Here is a 15760-nt window from a genome sequence, read left to right as displayed (position 1 = left end):
TAGGTCTCTTCACTTTGTACTATAAATAGATGACCCGTTGTATAGTTTTATATTCATTCAATCAAATACACATTTTCTTATCTTCGTCTGACAAAGTTAGGTCTTGGGTGATCTTATCTCTCGTAGGAAAGTCTTTGTCATCTCTATTGTCCGAATCAATCGCTTAGCTCCTTGTCTTTTCGTCACCTCCACATGCATCTGGGCTGCACGTGAGGGGGAGTGTTAAACTTGTCCTACATCGCTTATTTAAGCCACCCAAGCTTGATTAATATATTCTAGAGGTTACACTACCTATTACCAATTGGTTTTACGTTAAGAAAATCTAACATGGCTAGTGAGGAGTTTATGGTTTGAATTCGATGAGGGTGTTTGAAAAATTGTACGGAGAGATTGTAAAGTGAATGTGGATCAACATGTGTGGATCTCATTTGAAGATAAGGACAACACGTAGAGATTGATTTGACTTGTGCATTAAATAAATTAGTTGGTGTATTAATCACCAACTAATGAAAAATTTGTAGAATTTTATTTTTAATTGAGAAGTTGTTAGGTGTTTCTGGTAGTAAATAAGTTGTTGAGAAATGCCAAATTGTTTCCGATAATGAATAAGTTATTGATGGGTTTGTGAGTAGAGTTATTATAGCAATAAAAAAATTTGTTGACAACTTTTTTGTTAGTAAAAACGAGATGGTAAAATGCGTTAAATTTTTAGTGTTTTTTGTTAGTAAAAATAGGGCCTAACAATAGCTATTAATATGGTACCAACATATATATTTGCTACGTAATTTTTCATCCTTATGCAAAGAAATGGCATAAAAACATGTGTATGTGGTGAAAATCAACTTAGTTTATGCATGATGAAGAATATCTAATCATTTGTCGGTATTGACATTCGATACTAGCTTAATATTAAATATTTATCACTTACGTAACGGTCATATGATTTTTCATAATAGAGTATGTATCTATTTATGTAGATTTTATGAACGTTATAGTACTACTAGGTTCTTCATTCGTGCAAGGCACGAATGCCATGCCCGTCGAAGAGAAGAAGTCATGTCCTAGGGCAGTAATTTTTTTGGATTTTAACTGCATCGCTAGAACTGTAAGAAGTAGTCGGTAATAGGTACGAAGGCACAGTACATATAAACCTATAATATGCACTTTGCATATGCGAGACAAGTAATCCTTTTGCTTATTATGCGACTAAGTAGTTGAGAAAATGTTTGCTAAAACCCCATAGAAGGTGATCAGACAAACAAATGTAGTGGAAAACAACATAGGATCAAAAGGGGGAGAAGGTTGTGAATGGTGGCCTTGAATTTTGAGATTATGAACTACAGTGGTAATGATATCAATTCGATACAAGAATTTCATATGCCATGTTAAATGTGAGGATTGCATCAATTAGTGCACGTATAGTTACATAGCACTATGGTCTAACCATTGGTACATAATGCTTACATTGAAGGCATTTGCAAGAGTCACAACATCGAAACCAGAAAGCACAGACACGGGATTCGTTTTTCCATCGACAAAGAAAGACTGCACAAATCAAAAGGGTACAAAACTACCATTAAAGAATTCTCCAAACATTGGCATAGACATGTTATGAAATAAAAATTGGAAAGACAATGTTAGCATTCACAAAATCAGCATATGATTTTCTTACAATAGTCATGAAATGACTTTTAAAGTAGGTGGAAGCTGCCCCATTCGAAGCCATCACACTTGTCAATACTAGAAACGATATGGAGCCTTTGGCCCTTTGTAGTATTCCTCAAGTAGAACACGTAACCGGCTCCGATTTTATACACATCTCCACCCTTCATTATGTTCTGAAAATCCTCTCTATCTGACAACAAAACCGAACAAAATCAAGCACAAATGAATTCAGATAGTGCTCCCCAATATCAATAATCTGAACCTTACAAGTATAAGTAAATTATGGAGTTCTGACATTAAAATTTGGTAAGAACACCCAAAATAATGAAGGGAGAATAAATCAAGTCATTAAAAAGTCACCTTGAAAAATTGAAAAGCACAAAAGAAAACTCTCAACCATATATCGTAGATAGAAAACACATGCTGAACTAGAAAATTTGAGAGAGAGGCCCAGCAACCTCTCGACATTTGCTCTTTACATTGCCATCTACGGCCACCACTGCCACTGATCGCCACCAACACTATCGTCTCTCTCCTTGTGTCTTTCATCTGCTGACTCCTCTCTCTCTCTCTCTCTCTCTCTCTCTCTCTCTCTCTCTCTCTTTGTGTATTTCTCTAGTATATGAAGAAATTGAGGAGGGGAAAGGTACCTACGTGGCCTGATATGGTCCATATTTTTTGCTTGGGACGAAAAGACATAATTACCCTCCTTCACTTTCCATGGCCAATTGCTGCCATGCAAACAATTGTTTTTTATGAAACTGCCAATCTCTTTTCCTTTGAATGCTCCTACTCTAGTTAGATTTGGCAGTCTATTTTGAAGAAGTTTCAATGCCATCAACAAAAACATCAAATGGCTTGCGCACAATCGAAGGGATGTTACTGTTTAGCCTTCCAACCTCGCCTTCAAATAAGGTTGAGAAAAACCCCAAGCGTAGGGCTAGGTCGTCGGTAGCATAATAAACCGGTAAGACAGGGATCGTACCCACAGAGAATCGAAAACAGCTTAATCGGATTGTAGGTTTTATATGGTAGAATGCAGCGTTCAAGACGGCCAACTTGGTGATGCTTTGAAACGGTGAAAATTGCCAAGGCAAAAGACCAGGAAAATGCTTAATAAACTAAAAGAGGCAAGTCTAGGGATCGTCTAACCCTTGAATTAAGCCATTACCGGTTCTCGATTATAACTCAGGCGAGAGTCACGACCACGTGCTCACGCTCGGAGAATTTAGCTTTAATGACTTCGTTTATCGAAAGATGTGATTAACCGGAATTAAATCAACCTATTCTTGCTAATGTATCTAACACGTAGGAGGCCACGAGCCCTCAATATGCCACTTGCCAAGACCGCTTGACTAAACGACATACTAAGGAGTTAACACCCCTCGCTTAGACCAAAATGGCTAGGTTAATGAAATTTCGAAAATCATGATTTTAAGCCCGAAGGTTTGAGAACCAAATAACAACCTAAGTCTTTGGGAAAGAGTAGCCCAAGACTTAGCCAAGAGACTACTCACACATATTGAAAAGACTAGAAATTATGCTAAGAATTGAAAACATGATTAACCGATAAAAACGGAAATAAACTTGATTTATATGAAGATCCAACTAATAGCTACAACATTAATAAGTGAGAAATTAACATAAGACAAATACTTACTTGAGTTCTTAAAGAAATAACTTGAAAAACTTGAAAGATTAACAATGGAAAAACCTAGAGAGAAAACTAGAAACTTAAGCCTAAAATTACCTATGTGAGAGAGAAAAACTTCCAACCTATTTATACAAACAAATCCACTCTCTATAAAATATCTTAAAAACATACCAAAAGTAGCAATTATTCCATTAATGGAAGGTCCAAAAAGTAACAAAATATCTGGCCGAGAGCTCCCCGTATCGATACAGATTATGCAAAGTATCAATACCACATCGCTAAGCTGAAGAGACCAATTTCCCCGTAACGCACCCGTATCGATACGGTTTATGGCCGTATCGATACGGAACTCTCTGCCTGCCCAATTAACCAACGCGTATCGATACGGCCCTTAATCCGTATCGATACGCAGAGCTTATCTTCATAAAGGAAAGCTAGCCTCCAGAACTTGACACCCGACGGCCCCGGAGCTCCACAACATCTTATTTTCATTCTCTAAAGTTAAGTAAAGACTACATTTTAAACCTTTCTTTTACCTTTTCTTTACTTTAATTTATTTAATGAAAATAAAAAAGTACCCCCCATTTGGAAACAATGGCATTACCTGAATTTCAAGATTCCAATTAAATCAAAATGTCAACCCCCCACTTTTAGTACAAAACAAAAAACTGCACATTTTTCACAGAAAGAAATAGCTCAAAACATGACCTTGCTCTTCAAATAAAACCTTGCAACTTTGTAGTTACTCTTAGAAAAATTCAAGGATCAATTACCGCCATTTTTAATCTCGAGAATCAATATTTTTCCTAAAAGTCATTTTTTCATATTTAGACAGATTTTAAGGGGCCGACAGGGTCGTGGGGTACTTGAAAGCACTTGGGACATCCATGGCGTTAAAATGCGCCTTATTTGCACATTTTACCTGAAAACACTAAAAACACACCTTACGTGCAATATTGTTATAAAGACTAAATAAAAACAATATAAAACAACATTAAACAGGACTAGTCGCATCAGATATCTACAATATTGAGTGCTCATCACGCCTCCCAACTTGAACTTTGCTAGTCCCTAGCAAACTAAAACAAAACGCATTTAACAAAACTATGCAATCTTCCCTGAGATTCAAGATACAAAAATTTTGCTCAACTACTACAACTAGGCAAGAGTCCAAAACACCCATTCAAATCCGAGTACGTGCAATCCACACACAAACATGCTATTAACTAGGACGAACAAACTATGCCATATTAGAGTAGTCAAGCACGTATACACCACAACAAGTTTCGACTCCATAACTCACAAGGATACACTCTTATTCAACTTTTCACACAGTGAGATATAAGATACATCTCATGACAAGCGCTAGCGAGTAAATGCAATAGCCAAAGACAAAAAGCTACGCATGCTATCAAAAGAGAGCTAAGAATGAAAGGAAAACTAATTATTGACAAGTATGGAAAGACTAGGAACAAATCATACTCAAAAAGCAATAAATATCAATCGTGCATCAAACGGAGTTAATTAGCTTATAAAAGATCAACGAAGGACTTTATTAGCTTATAACGACCTTGGATACAAAGAGAAATGGACTACAAAATTGTAATGGCCATATACTTACATGGTTCATCTACCCTTGGCCACTACCGACCCTAAACTACCCAAGGCATGACCGCATATTGGCCAAACACCAAACAAAGATTCGAACAAGAAAGAAAAACTACTAGATAAGTCCTACTAAAATTACTACCACCGACTCTGCCACACATAGTCGTCATCCTCATCCGACCCTTAAGGCATTGAGCCTCGAGCTCCTCCTTTCCATCGGACTCTTCCTCCTCCGGAATGTAAGCTAGCCCAGAGGTCACACCAATCCTCTCATCATAGTATTCAACCCTCTTTCGGATATGATTTTGCTTTTTTATAGCATTTCTTTGATTTTTCTTTGAGGAATAAGGTCATTTGAGGTGAGATTTGTAATGAGAGAAATTGAGGTGCCAATGTTGAGGGCTTGGAGAGAGAGATGAAAATTTGGAGTTTTAACATTTGTAGTGGGAGAGGAGAGATAAGGAATCATGTACCAAATTTCGCCTTTTTGCATCCCAATCACTTCTATCACATTCACACCACCCTCAAACCTTCTTAAAACATTGAAAACTATAGACACACAACCCTCCGAACATCCGGTTACCTAGGTTTGCACAACGGAAGAGACTCGGACTATGGTTCAAAATAAGGACAAAGTGACTCTTATGTGGTTTAATCAAGCAAAATTGCCTTGAATTATTTCCTAAGTACGCTAACAACTCCAAACAAGATGCACAAGAGATATAAACACTACTCAAGCATGAACAAAAGATATTATTTACGCAAATGCGGAAAATGAAAGCAAAAAGCATGGGATGCTTAAGAATGAATCTCTACTCTAGCGATACACAACACTTGACTTGACTTTTAGGCTAAACTTGTTCATCAATGTTCATGTATATGCTTGTGACATAGATTTAAACATATAACCAAATTCGACGGGATACATAACTCTTGCCATATTGACACAATTGAGCATAATTAAAGTATCTAGCAAGCGAAATTACTACTAACAAGGAAAAATTTGCACAAAAAATTTGAAAATTTTACCAAAAGTAGAAAAATGAGACAAGTCTCATGAACATATATATAGCAAATATATATCCCTCCCCCCAACTTAAATGATGCTATGCCCTCATAACATGAAGAACAACAGTATTGAGAGGAAAGAACAAAAGATTGTACCTTCGGGGGAATGTCAACCCCCGTATACCTCGGCCAAGTTGGATGTTTTCTTGTCATTGCTTCCCTTCGTCATTGGAACTGCTTCTAAGGCTCACTTTTTCGGCTCCTGCATTGGAACCACAGCTAGTCACACAAGGTCATCGCCGGGGTTTTCTTGGTCTTACAACCGCGACACGTAATCGCACTCATGCTTAGGGCTCCTGAATGCCTCACTCACCCTAACTTTTAGACCTAAACCAGCAAGGCTGGTATGGTAGCATGCTTACCCTGCAAAAGACTTAAGAACCAACTACCTACTAAGAAGCCAATGACATTAGTACCGCCCGGCTCATGTTATCCAGGCCCAACAACTGACAAGTAAAATTAAATCCACCAAATCGTCACGTGATTACACGGGTACTACTTTTCTTCTCATATTCAACTCATAGTGTTGTAGAGCAAGTCATACAACAACTTTGAATTAAAGACGGGTGGCTATACCGGACCATCAAAAGAGAAAAAGAAAAGAAAGAAAGAAAGAGTTTATGTACGTTTATCCAAACGCGGGCTCCTAACACTTATTATGCCAACGAGAGCTAATAAAATGAACATAGTACTCCACTCCACACTTTGCTTTAAAAATTGAATCCGACCATGCCACAAAAATAGATACTTTGAGTACCGCAACTGCCGAAGTCGTGTCAAATATTTAAGTTCCACCAAGTTTAAAGCCCAAACAAAATCAATTTTCAAATTGTTGATAAATTCTACTATGAGAGGATTGTAAATCAAGTCAATATCCTCAACACCAAGAAAATCAATTAGTTCTATGATTGGTAACTTCTCAATATTAAGCCCATATACATCTTGTTTTTCTAACAAAGAGTGGAAAGAATCTACATCGCCATCCATTTCCTTAGCGGTGAAAAGATCATGGCACGGAGAATTCGAAGGGACAATTGTAGTTTTCATGGGCTCCAACTCTTCAAAGATTGGTTCATAAACATCCTGTTTAGCCAACAAAGAATACAAGTAATCCACTTCGGCATTCATTTCCTTAGCAGTGAGAGGTTTTGCCAACGGATCTTCATAGTAGACGCCCGATGCATCAAGCAAGTTCATCTCATGAGCAAAGAGTAAGTCTTCAGGAGAAGGATCAAGATACGAGAGATCGGAAGAAACAACCTTAGCAGTGAGACATTTCTCCCCCGAATCATCACAAAGAGAGGAATCCATAAGAGGAGAACTCTGGACCTTAGTTTCATCAATAGGCTCATCACTCCAAGCAGACTCTGAGAAGCTGTCACAATCTAAACTAACATGTTCAACAAAGATATGTGGCTCAATTTCCTCTTCTATGACATTTGAGTTAGACTCTTGACAATGTTGAGCATAAATCCGAGAGTGTAAAATTTGAGCCAACCAATCAAAGAAATCTAAGGTTTCAGCGGGTTCTTTTTCAAAAAGTTTGCCATCGCATATCATGTCTAAGAATCGTTAACTCTTTTGAGAAAGTCCATCATAAAAATAGTTCGTCATTTGGAAATTTTCAAAGCCATGATGCGGGACCGCATTGAGCAAGTCCTTGTATCTTCCCCAACATGCATAAAATGACTCATTCTCTCTTTCGGCAAAAGTTTGAAGTTGGTTCTTAAGATCAAACCAATAGGTAATGGTCATATGACTTTTAAAAACATTGGCGTCATGAGTGGCTATGCATGGGGGTGTGAAAATTTGGTTGGGACAAAGGTAATCCCGCAAAGTCTTGTGGGGTGTGAAAGTTTGATTGGGACAAAGGTACTCCCGCAAAGTCTTGTGGAGTGTGAAAGTTTGATTGGGCCAAAGGTACTCCCGCAAAGTCTTGTGGGGTGTTTCCCAATTTGCTACTGCCATTCTATTAGATAGATAAGACATAAAGTAAACAGGCTAGAGGAGCTATGCCATCACCTCTCTCAAAACAGTTCCGTGGGGTTAAGCCACCACCACGTTATAAAAAAAATGCATTAAAAAAAAAATTGATGCTCAATCTAGCTTCGTTACACCTTAAGTCGAATTGGCAGCTCGGTTAGAGGTATCCGCTAAATCGAGTTCAAATTACACAAAGAAAAAATAAACGGAGTACTTACAGTGGTTTGCCGAACCTCCAAATAAGCTATATTAAGAATCCCCGGCAACGGCGCAAAAAATGCTTAGCCTTCCAATCTCGCCTTCAAATAAGGTTGAGAAAAACCCCAAGCGTAGGGCTAGGTCGTCGGTAGCATAATAAACCGGTAAGACAGGGATCGTACCCACAGAGAATCGAAAACAACTTAATCGGATTGTAGGTTTTATATGGTAGAATGCAGCGTTCAAGACGGCCAACTTGGTGATGCTTTGAAACGGTGAAAATTGCCAAGGCAAAAGACCAGGAAAATGCTTAATAAACTAAAAGAGGCAAGTCTAGGGATCTTCTAACCCTTGACTTAAGTCGTTACCGGTTCTCGATTATAACTCAGGCGAGAGTCACGACCGCGTGCTCACGCCCTGAGAATTTAGCTTTAATGACTTCGTTTATCGAAAGATGTGATTAACCGGAATTAAATCAACCTATTCTTGCTAATGTATCTAACACGTAGGAGGCCACGAGCCCTCAATATGCCACTTGCCAAGACCGCTTGATTAAACGACATACTAAGGAGTTAACACCCCTCGCTTAGACCAAAATGGCTAGGTTAATGAAATTTCGAAAACCATAATTTTAAGCCCGAAGGTTTGAGAACCAAATAACAACCTAAGTCTTTGGGAAAGAGTAGCTCAAGACTTAGCCAAGAGACTACTCGCACATATTGAAAAGACTAGAAATTATGCTAAGAATTGAAAACATGATTAACCGATAAAAACGGAAATAAACTTGATTTATATGAAGATCCAACTAATAGCTACAACATTAATAAGTGAGAAATTAACATAAGACAAATACTTACTTGAGTTCTTAAGGAAATAACTTGAAAAACTTGAAAGACTAACAATGGAAAAACCTAGAGAGAAAACTAGAAACTTAAGCCTAAAATTACCTATGTGAGAGAGAAAGACTTCCAACCTATTTATACAAACAAATCCACTCTCTATAAAATATCTTAAAAACATACCAAAAGTAGCAACTATTCCATTAATGGAAGGTCCAAAAAGTAGCAAAATATCTGGCCGAGAGCTCCCCGTATCGATACAGATTATGCAAAGTATCGATACCACATCGCTAAGCTGAAGAGACCAATTTCCCCGTAACGTGCCCGTATCGATACGGTTTATGGCCGTATCGATACGGAACTCTCTGCCTGCCCAATTAACCAACGCGTATCGATACGGCCCTTAATTCGTATCAATACGCAGAGCTTATCTTCAGAAAGGAAAGCTAGCCTCCAGAACTTGACACTCGATGGCCCCGGAGCTCCACAACATCTTATTTTCATTCTCTAAAGTTAAGTAAAGACTACATTTTAAACCTTTCTTTTACCTTTTCTTCACTTTAATTTATTTAATGAAAATAAGAAAGTACCCCCCATTTAGAAACAATGGCATTACCGAAATTTCAAGATTCCAATTAAATCAAAATGTCAACCCCCCCACTTTTAGTACAAAACAGAAAACTGCACATTTTTCACAAAAGGAAATGGCTCAAAACATGACATTGCTCTTCAAATAAAACCTTGTAACTTTGTAGTTACTCTTAGAAAAATTCAAGTATCAATTACCGCCATTTTTAATATCGAGAATCAATACTTTTCCTAAAAGTCATTTTTCCATACTTAGACAAATTTTAAGGGGCCGACAGGGTCGTCGGGTACTTGAAAGCACTTAGGACATCCATAGCATTGAAATGCGCCTTATTTGCACATTTTACCTGAAAACACTAAAAACACACCTTACGTGCAATATCGCTATAAAGACTAAATAAAAGCAAGATAAAACAATATTAAACGGGACTAATCGCATCAGATATCTACAATATTAAGTGCTCATCAGTTACCATGCACACAAAATATTATAGATAACCCCAGGGCATGAATACCACCGACAGCAACATTTTCCTACGTATATAGATTCCCATATCCGCAAAACAAATATAGTACTATCCCATTTAGTAGCTAAAGTCATCCTGAACATTCTTACAAAAATCATAGAGCAGGTTTTACACAAGACGCGACAAGATCTGTTGGTTTGGAGGAGGCTTCTATTCTGTCATTTTCCAACTTTAATCCCACTTCACTAAACTGAATCACCACTTGCATGAGTTCCATTATTATAACAGCACACACCACAATTGGAAACTAACATGAAACAATATATGGAAAATAAAATTAAGAGGCAAAACACTAAGCACCATTGCACCAAACATACAAAAAGAGAAAAACTAATACTCTCACAAGCGCTAATTCATGTGCAGCAACTATGTGTTGTTATAAATGGACGTTAGCATAAGATTAGATAGATCATATTAACATAAAATTTCGAACTTTAAGAGGACTCTTACGAAAACTTTTGAAAAAAATCTTGAAATGAATGGATGTTAGATTTTCTTTTAAAAACGTTGATGTTTGCAAGACAAAAACTAATATGATTCTAGAAAATTTTCAAAACTTGGGTAGGGTGGCCCAGTCTTATCCGCCTTTCGGTCGGTCATTGAATAGAAATTGATTTCAAGGAACGAGCAAGACACTTACACGAATCAAATGAGAACTTTTGAATATTATCCGACGTAACATCAAGGACTAATCCAGGCCCTGTTCATTGCAGTACAAAAGATTTATGCTCAAGTCAGGTGAGAAAAGTTTAAGCACAAAATCAGGAAAGAAAAATAGAAGGAACTAAACACAATAGCTAAGGAGTTGAAGTCTCAACAAGCCTCATCTAATTACACCCAATGGAAGGCAGCTTACCAAGAGGACTCATTTCACCTAGGCCTTCTGAGTGAACCACCAGTGCGCTTTTCATGCCAAATCTTTGAAGTGCTTTTGCCATTTTATAGACATGTCCAAGGAATTAAACATAGACCCCTTTCAGAAACATAAAGAATGGAATCAAATCTAAGAAACACACTGCAACAATATTGTTGTAATTGTGGGGAGAATGACTTACCAGGTCTTCCTTGTACACCCCAACAACAGCATACGGAACCCATGCAGGATTTAGCATGGGGCCTAAGATGTTGAAAACAGTTTTCACTTTTAGCTTTTTTCTCACTGGACCGACAATCTTCATTGCCGGACGGTAAATGGGAGCGATCATAAAATCAATTCTTGCTTGTTTTACGCACCTTGTCACCCCCTGTTTTCATTAAGTAAGAATCACAAAACACGCATAGGAAAAGGTGACTGTAACTTCTCCAATTCTATAAGTATTCACTTAACAGGTTTAACAAAATTCATTCTATATGATCTAGCATGGAACTCTGTGACGTCAAAGTGCTCAAATGAAGAGGACAATGTCAAATAGAACTACGTACATGCCATATTACTTCAAAGTACTCCATATTTGTGCAAAATCCACAGGTCTTCCAATTGCAAGTGGTAACCTTAGACATAACCCCATTTCCCAAGGAAGTGCTAATCTAATGTGGATAAATTGTTACTTGGGAGGCAAAGCTCGGCTTATTTGACTGTTTCTAATTTGCAAATCGAAACCTATATCTCTTCTTTTGATGCATGTGATTATTACTAACTTTCTATAGCAAGTACCTCCCAACAGTACCGTCTTAATAGACAATACTTTTGGATGCTCTATGAGGCAGCTTTGAATGAGCTAAGCAAACATATTACAGCTATAGAACTAACTGTGAACCAGGTGAAATGGATATTCTAGACAGTATATCACTCAGAATCATATGAATTCAGTTGTTATAGGCTACAAAATTCTACTATAAAGCACGTAACTTATACCAAAAAAACTGCAAAGCAATCTAATACTACAAATTTAGCAGCAAATGATCTACTTCCACAAATTAGAGATACCTCTGGATCAAGGTCAATTATAACCCCTAGTGCTTCTAAGACGTCGGCACTTCCACAAGCTGAAGAACTCGATCGATAACCTTGCTGCAACGAAGATTGCAGACCACTAGCCAGCTTTTGCATTTTCTGAACTAAAATATCTAATGAAAATTCATATAACTCCCACTGCTGACACAAAAAACAATTTCACCTTTGCAACTTTTGCACCACAAGCAGCAGCAAGTATAGAAGCACCGGCGGAAATGTTCATTGTGTGGGCGCCATCACCTCCTGTCCCCACAATGTCAACTCCATCTTCATCCAATCCTTCCACCCTTCTAGAATACTTGATCATCGCCCTTGCTAATCCCACAATCTACCCAACGTTCAATCAAAGTCCATTCACACAAGCTCAAGGCTCCGTTTGCATATATGCGGATTTCATAGTGAACAGATTTGAAATTACTATTATATGAGGAGAGTTCAAATTAGGTTTGATTGTCCTCATATGAATTTCTACATTGAGATGCATCTGAAATGACTAATGCTAAGTTTGGAGGCCTAACTTTATTATAGGAATATTTTTCACATAAATTTCATCTTATATGAACTCTTGCTAGTTCTGCATTTGGAAAACTTATTTGTCTCGGTGGAAGAAAACTACAAACTTACAAAGTAAAGAAATTATCCCTAAAATCATTAGCATACTAAAGACAAAGACAAAGATAAAGACTTTTTGGTCTTTCCTGAAATGTTATAAAGTTCAGTACATGCATTTTTTTTAGGGTATTTATGAAAGGTTAATGTTAGGACACATGCACCTTTTTTCTACCATCTAGTATATTGATCTTCTTGGTGCCACCTTCACTGTCAAATCGTGGCGCGACCACTGTGCATCTAATGACTTTTGGGGGCCCTGCATCGATCCTCTTTCAAACTTATAGATAAATTGCGTATGACTTATGCCTTCTTCTGTGATGAGCTAGCTTAAAGGCTTTCAGAAAAATGAATAATTAACAAATACGTATGGAAATAATGATAGAATCTGAGCCAAACATAAAATAGTGACTAAGAAGCTATAATAGGGCAAAGGAGAAGTCGTGGGTGAAAGTGTTTATACCCAAACTTGGCACATATAGGAGTATTATTTATGGGCATCTACGGGCCATTGATTTTATTTAAGTTTCAGTCCAAATGAGTTGGGCCCAATTGTTTTTAAAGCTCATTCGAAACCCACTATCCAAACGAAACCCTAATACGCCGATTCAGCCACCATCCAATTCCCACAAATCGAAACCCACTCCCAGAAATTACTACTAAATCCAACAAGCCACCCATCGAAACCCACCCAGATGAAGAACTTACCAGCGACAACCATGATTTTTGACAACGACGATCTTTGCTGGAGGCGCTAACTGGGCTAAGCTTCGCCGGAGCAAACGAAAACGACGGCAACGCAGCAGCTTTGGAGGCGGAGAGGGAGAGAAAGCGAGAGCTATAATAGCTCGTCACACCCACCGAGCAACTGTAGCAAAGGGGGGAAGTGGAGACGACGATGTCGACACTGCTGGGTTCCGTTTCCAACTTTGCCTCTCTGAAAAACGTCCAGAGGAAGAGAAGGAAAGGGGGTGAGGCCACGTTTGTTCTCCTAGCTCTCTCTCTCTCTCTCTCTCTCTAAACCAGAGGAAGATAAGTAGAAGAGGTGAAAGCAATTACGTGGCAACCGGATGGTTTGAGTTTTGGTTGGGCCACTGGTAATATGACAGAAATTAAAGGGGCAAATTAGTCCCAAATCAAAAAATGGCCTCCGAAAAATTGCTCCTTTATATATAGGAAGGAGAGGAGGAGGATATATATAGGAGGAGAATAACAACAATAATATCTATGTCAACTCGTACGAACCGTAATAATAGCTTTTCCTTTGTTATCGAAGTAGGTTTTCAATAACAATAAGAAGTAGATCGATACTCAATAAATCAACAAATGTGACAAAACATGCAAAATCGAATTGGCTAATGTTGCGAGCATGTCATAACAGGATTGCTTTCTGAATTTGTATCAAGGTCTGGAAGTCTCAATCTGACTTCTAATTGGACAAAAGTGCATAGCCTAAAGGTGGAGACCGTGAGATGGTTCGTGGGTTGCTTTAACGAAAAGGACTTAAAATTTTCTAACCGTTGTTAGAAAATAAAAAGAAAAGTAGAGCAAGGCCAAAAAGAGAAATAAAAGGACTTTATTAACGATTTAATAAAGTCTGATTACAAGGAAGATAGGATAAACTTAAGCTAAGTTGTATTGAGTACAAGCTGAACTTTTGAAAGTAAAATGAAATTGCAATGAGCCGTAGGCTTTAATGGTCGTGGACCTTTGCCAAGGCCTTCAAAACTGTAATTTATAAGCAGGAGCTTTAGGCTTTCAGCTGCTTCAAATGCTTCAATGCATGGCTGCCATGTGGCTCTCTTGAGCTGCTTCAAAATGCTCCAATGAGAGGTTGCTCCCTGACCAAAACGTGCTCTTCACTATAAGAAAACGGCCAAGGCCTGAAAAATCCTTCTTTATTGCATAAAATTTTGCAAAAGGGCAAAAGAAATTTCGGCTCCTTCAGCATCTAGGCCTTTTGAGCTGCTTCAACACTCAAGTTACTATGTGAATGGACGTCCTCTGGGCCCACCAATGTTGAAGACCGAGACTTCTCTAGGCCTTCCCACCATTATATTGGTTCCGACATCATGATTTCTTATGGTAGAAGAATCAGGAAACAAAGGATCAACCAGACCTGCGTGAGCTATTTGTGAGCAGCTTACTTAGGTCTGCATGAGTCATTCGCCAGCAGCTTCAAGTGCTGCATGTACGCCACTTGTCCTTGGCCTTGCTTCATGCTGAAAGATGGTGGCCACTCAGACCTTGAGCTGTTTGTGAGCAGCTTATCCAGACCTACTCAGCAAGAACATTCTAGGCCTTTGAGTTGCTTGTGAGCAGTTTGTCCAGACCTAACCAGCAAAAATATTCTAGGCCTTTGAGCTGCTTGTGAGCAGCTTAAGGCTTTTTCCTGCCAATTAAAGGCCATATGTGACGTTTTTTCAAGAAGTAGGCCCATCATTACTTGGGCCTGAATTTGAGGAGTATCATAGGCATATTCTCTTTGTAAGCCATGCGAGCCCAAGTCTGGAAAGAAAACTTGGGCTTTAAATGATTTAGGCCCACTTAAAAAGCCTTATTATTTCTAAGAATTGGCCTAGACCTGGATAAAACACTCAGATCTAGTAGGTCAACCCAAGTCTTTGGCCAATCTTGAGCTTGGGCTTGTGATAACGAAATTTAGACATGAATTTGACCCAAGCCTTTACAAAACTCAATTCAGTCAATGGCTTCCAATCCGGCCCTATATTGTGGGCAACTAGTTATAAGGCTTTTTAAGGCCATAGACCGACTTTCAAGGCCACTTTTTAACCCATAAATTCATTTTCTGATTTTGGCAAAAAATGGGTGTAAACAGAAGGCGAAGAGGGAGGCTTCGAAGTTTGGGAAGAAGAAAGGGAAGAAGTATCAAATGAGGGTAGGTCCATGTGGGGCAGAGAACAACGGGCTAAGGTGACATTTGTTAAGCGGATCTTTACACAACACAAATACACAGTGCAATTGTGTAGAGCTTATTAATCTCATCGTAGCATGTTGTGGCTTTAACTCATAATACCCAAGAACTGCATGCTGTGAATGTATATAT

General features: G+C 38.3%; 1 protein-coding gene across 1 annotated transcript; it reads right to left on the bottom strand.

Moving 5' to 3' along the window:
• Nucleotides 1-1043: 1043 nt before the first annotated feature.
• LOC131332984 (anthranilate phosphoribosyltransferase, chloroplastic-like) lies at nt 1044-14747 on the bottom strand. The gene is made up of 6 exons (XM_058367288.1): nt 14680-14747; nt 13402-13561; nt 12248-12412; nt 12058-12141; nt 11186-11374; nt 1044-1851 (listed from the first exon to the last, which is right to left on the bottom strand). The coding sequence occupies exons 1-6, from the start codon at nt 14745-14747 to the stop codon at nt 1810-1812; spliced, it is 708 nt and encodes a 235-aa protein (XP_058223271.1). The 3' UTR covers nt 1044-1809.
• Nucleotides 14748-15760: the final 1013 nt, after the last annotated feature.

The sequence above is a fragment of the Rhododendron vialii genome, chromosome 7a (assembly GCF_030253575.1).
Source record: "Rhododendron vialii isolate Sample 1 chromosome 7a, ASM3025357v1".
Taxonomy (NCBI): domain Eukaryota; kingdom Viridiplantae; phylum Streptophyta; class Magnoliopsida; order Ericales; family Ericaceae; genus Rhododendron; species Rhododendron vialii.
The sequence above is the reverse complement of the archived record's forward strand: the minus strand, read 5'-3'. Positions and strand labels throughout refer to the sequence as shown.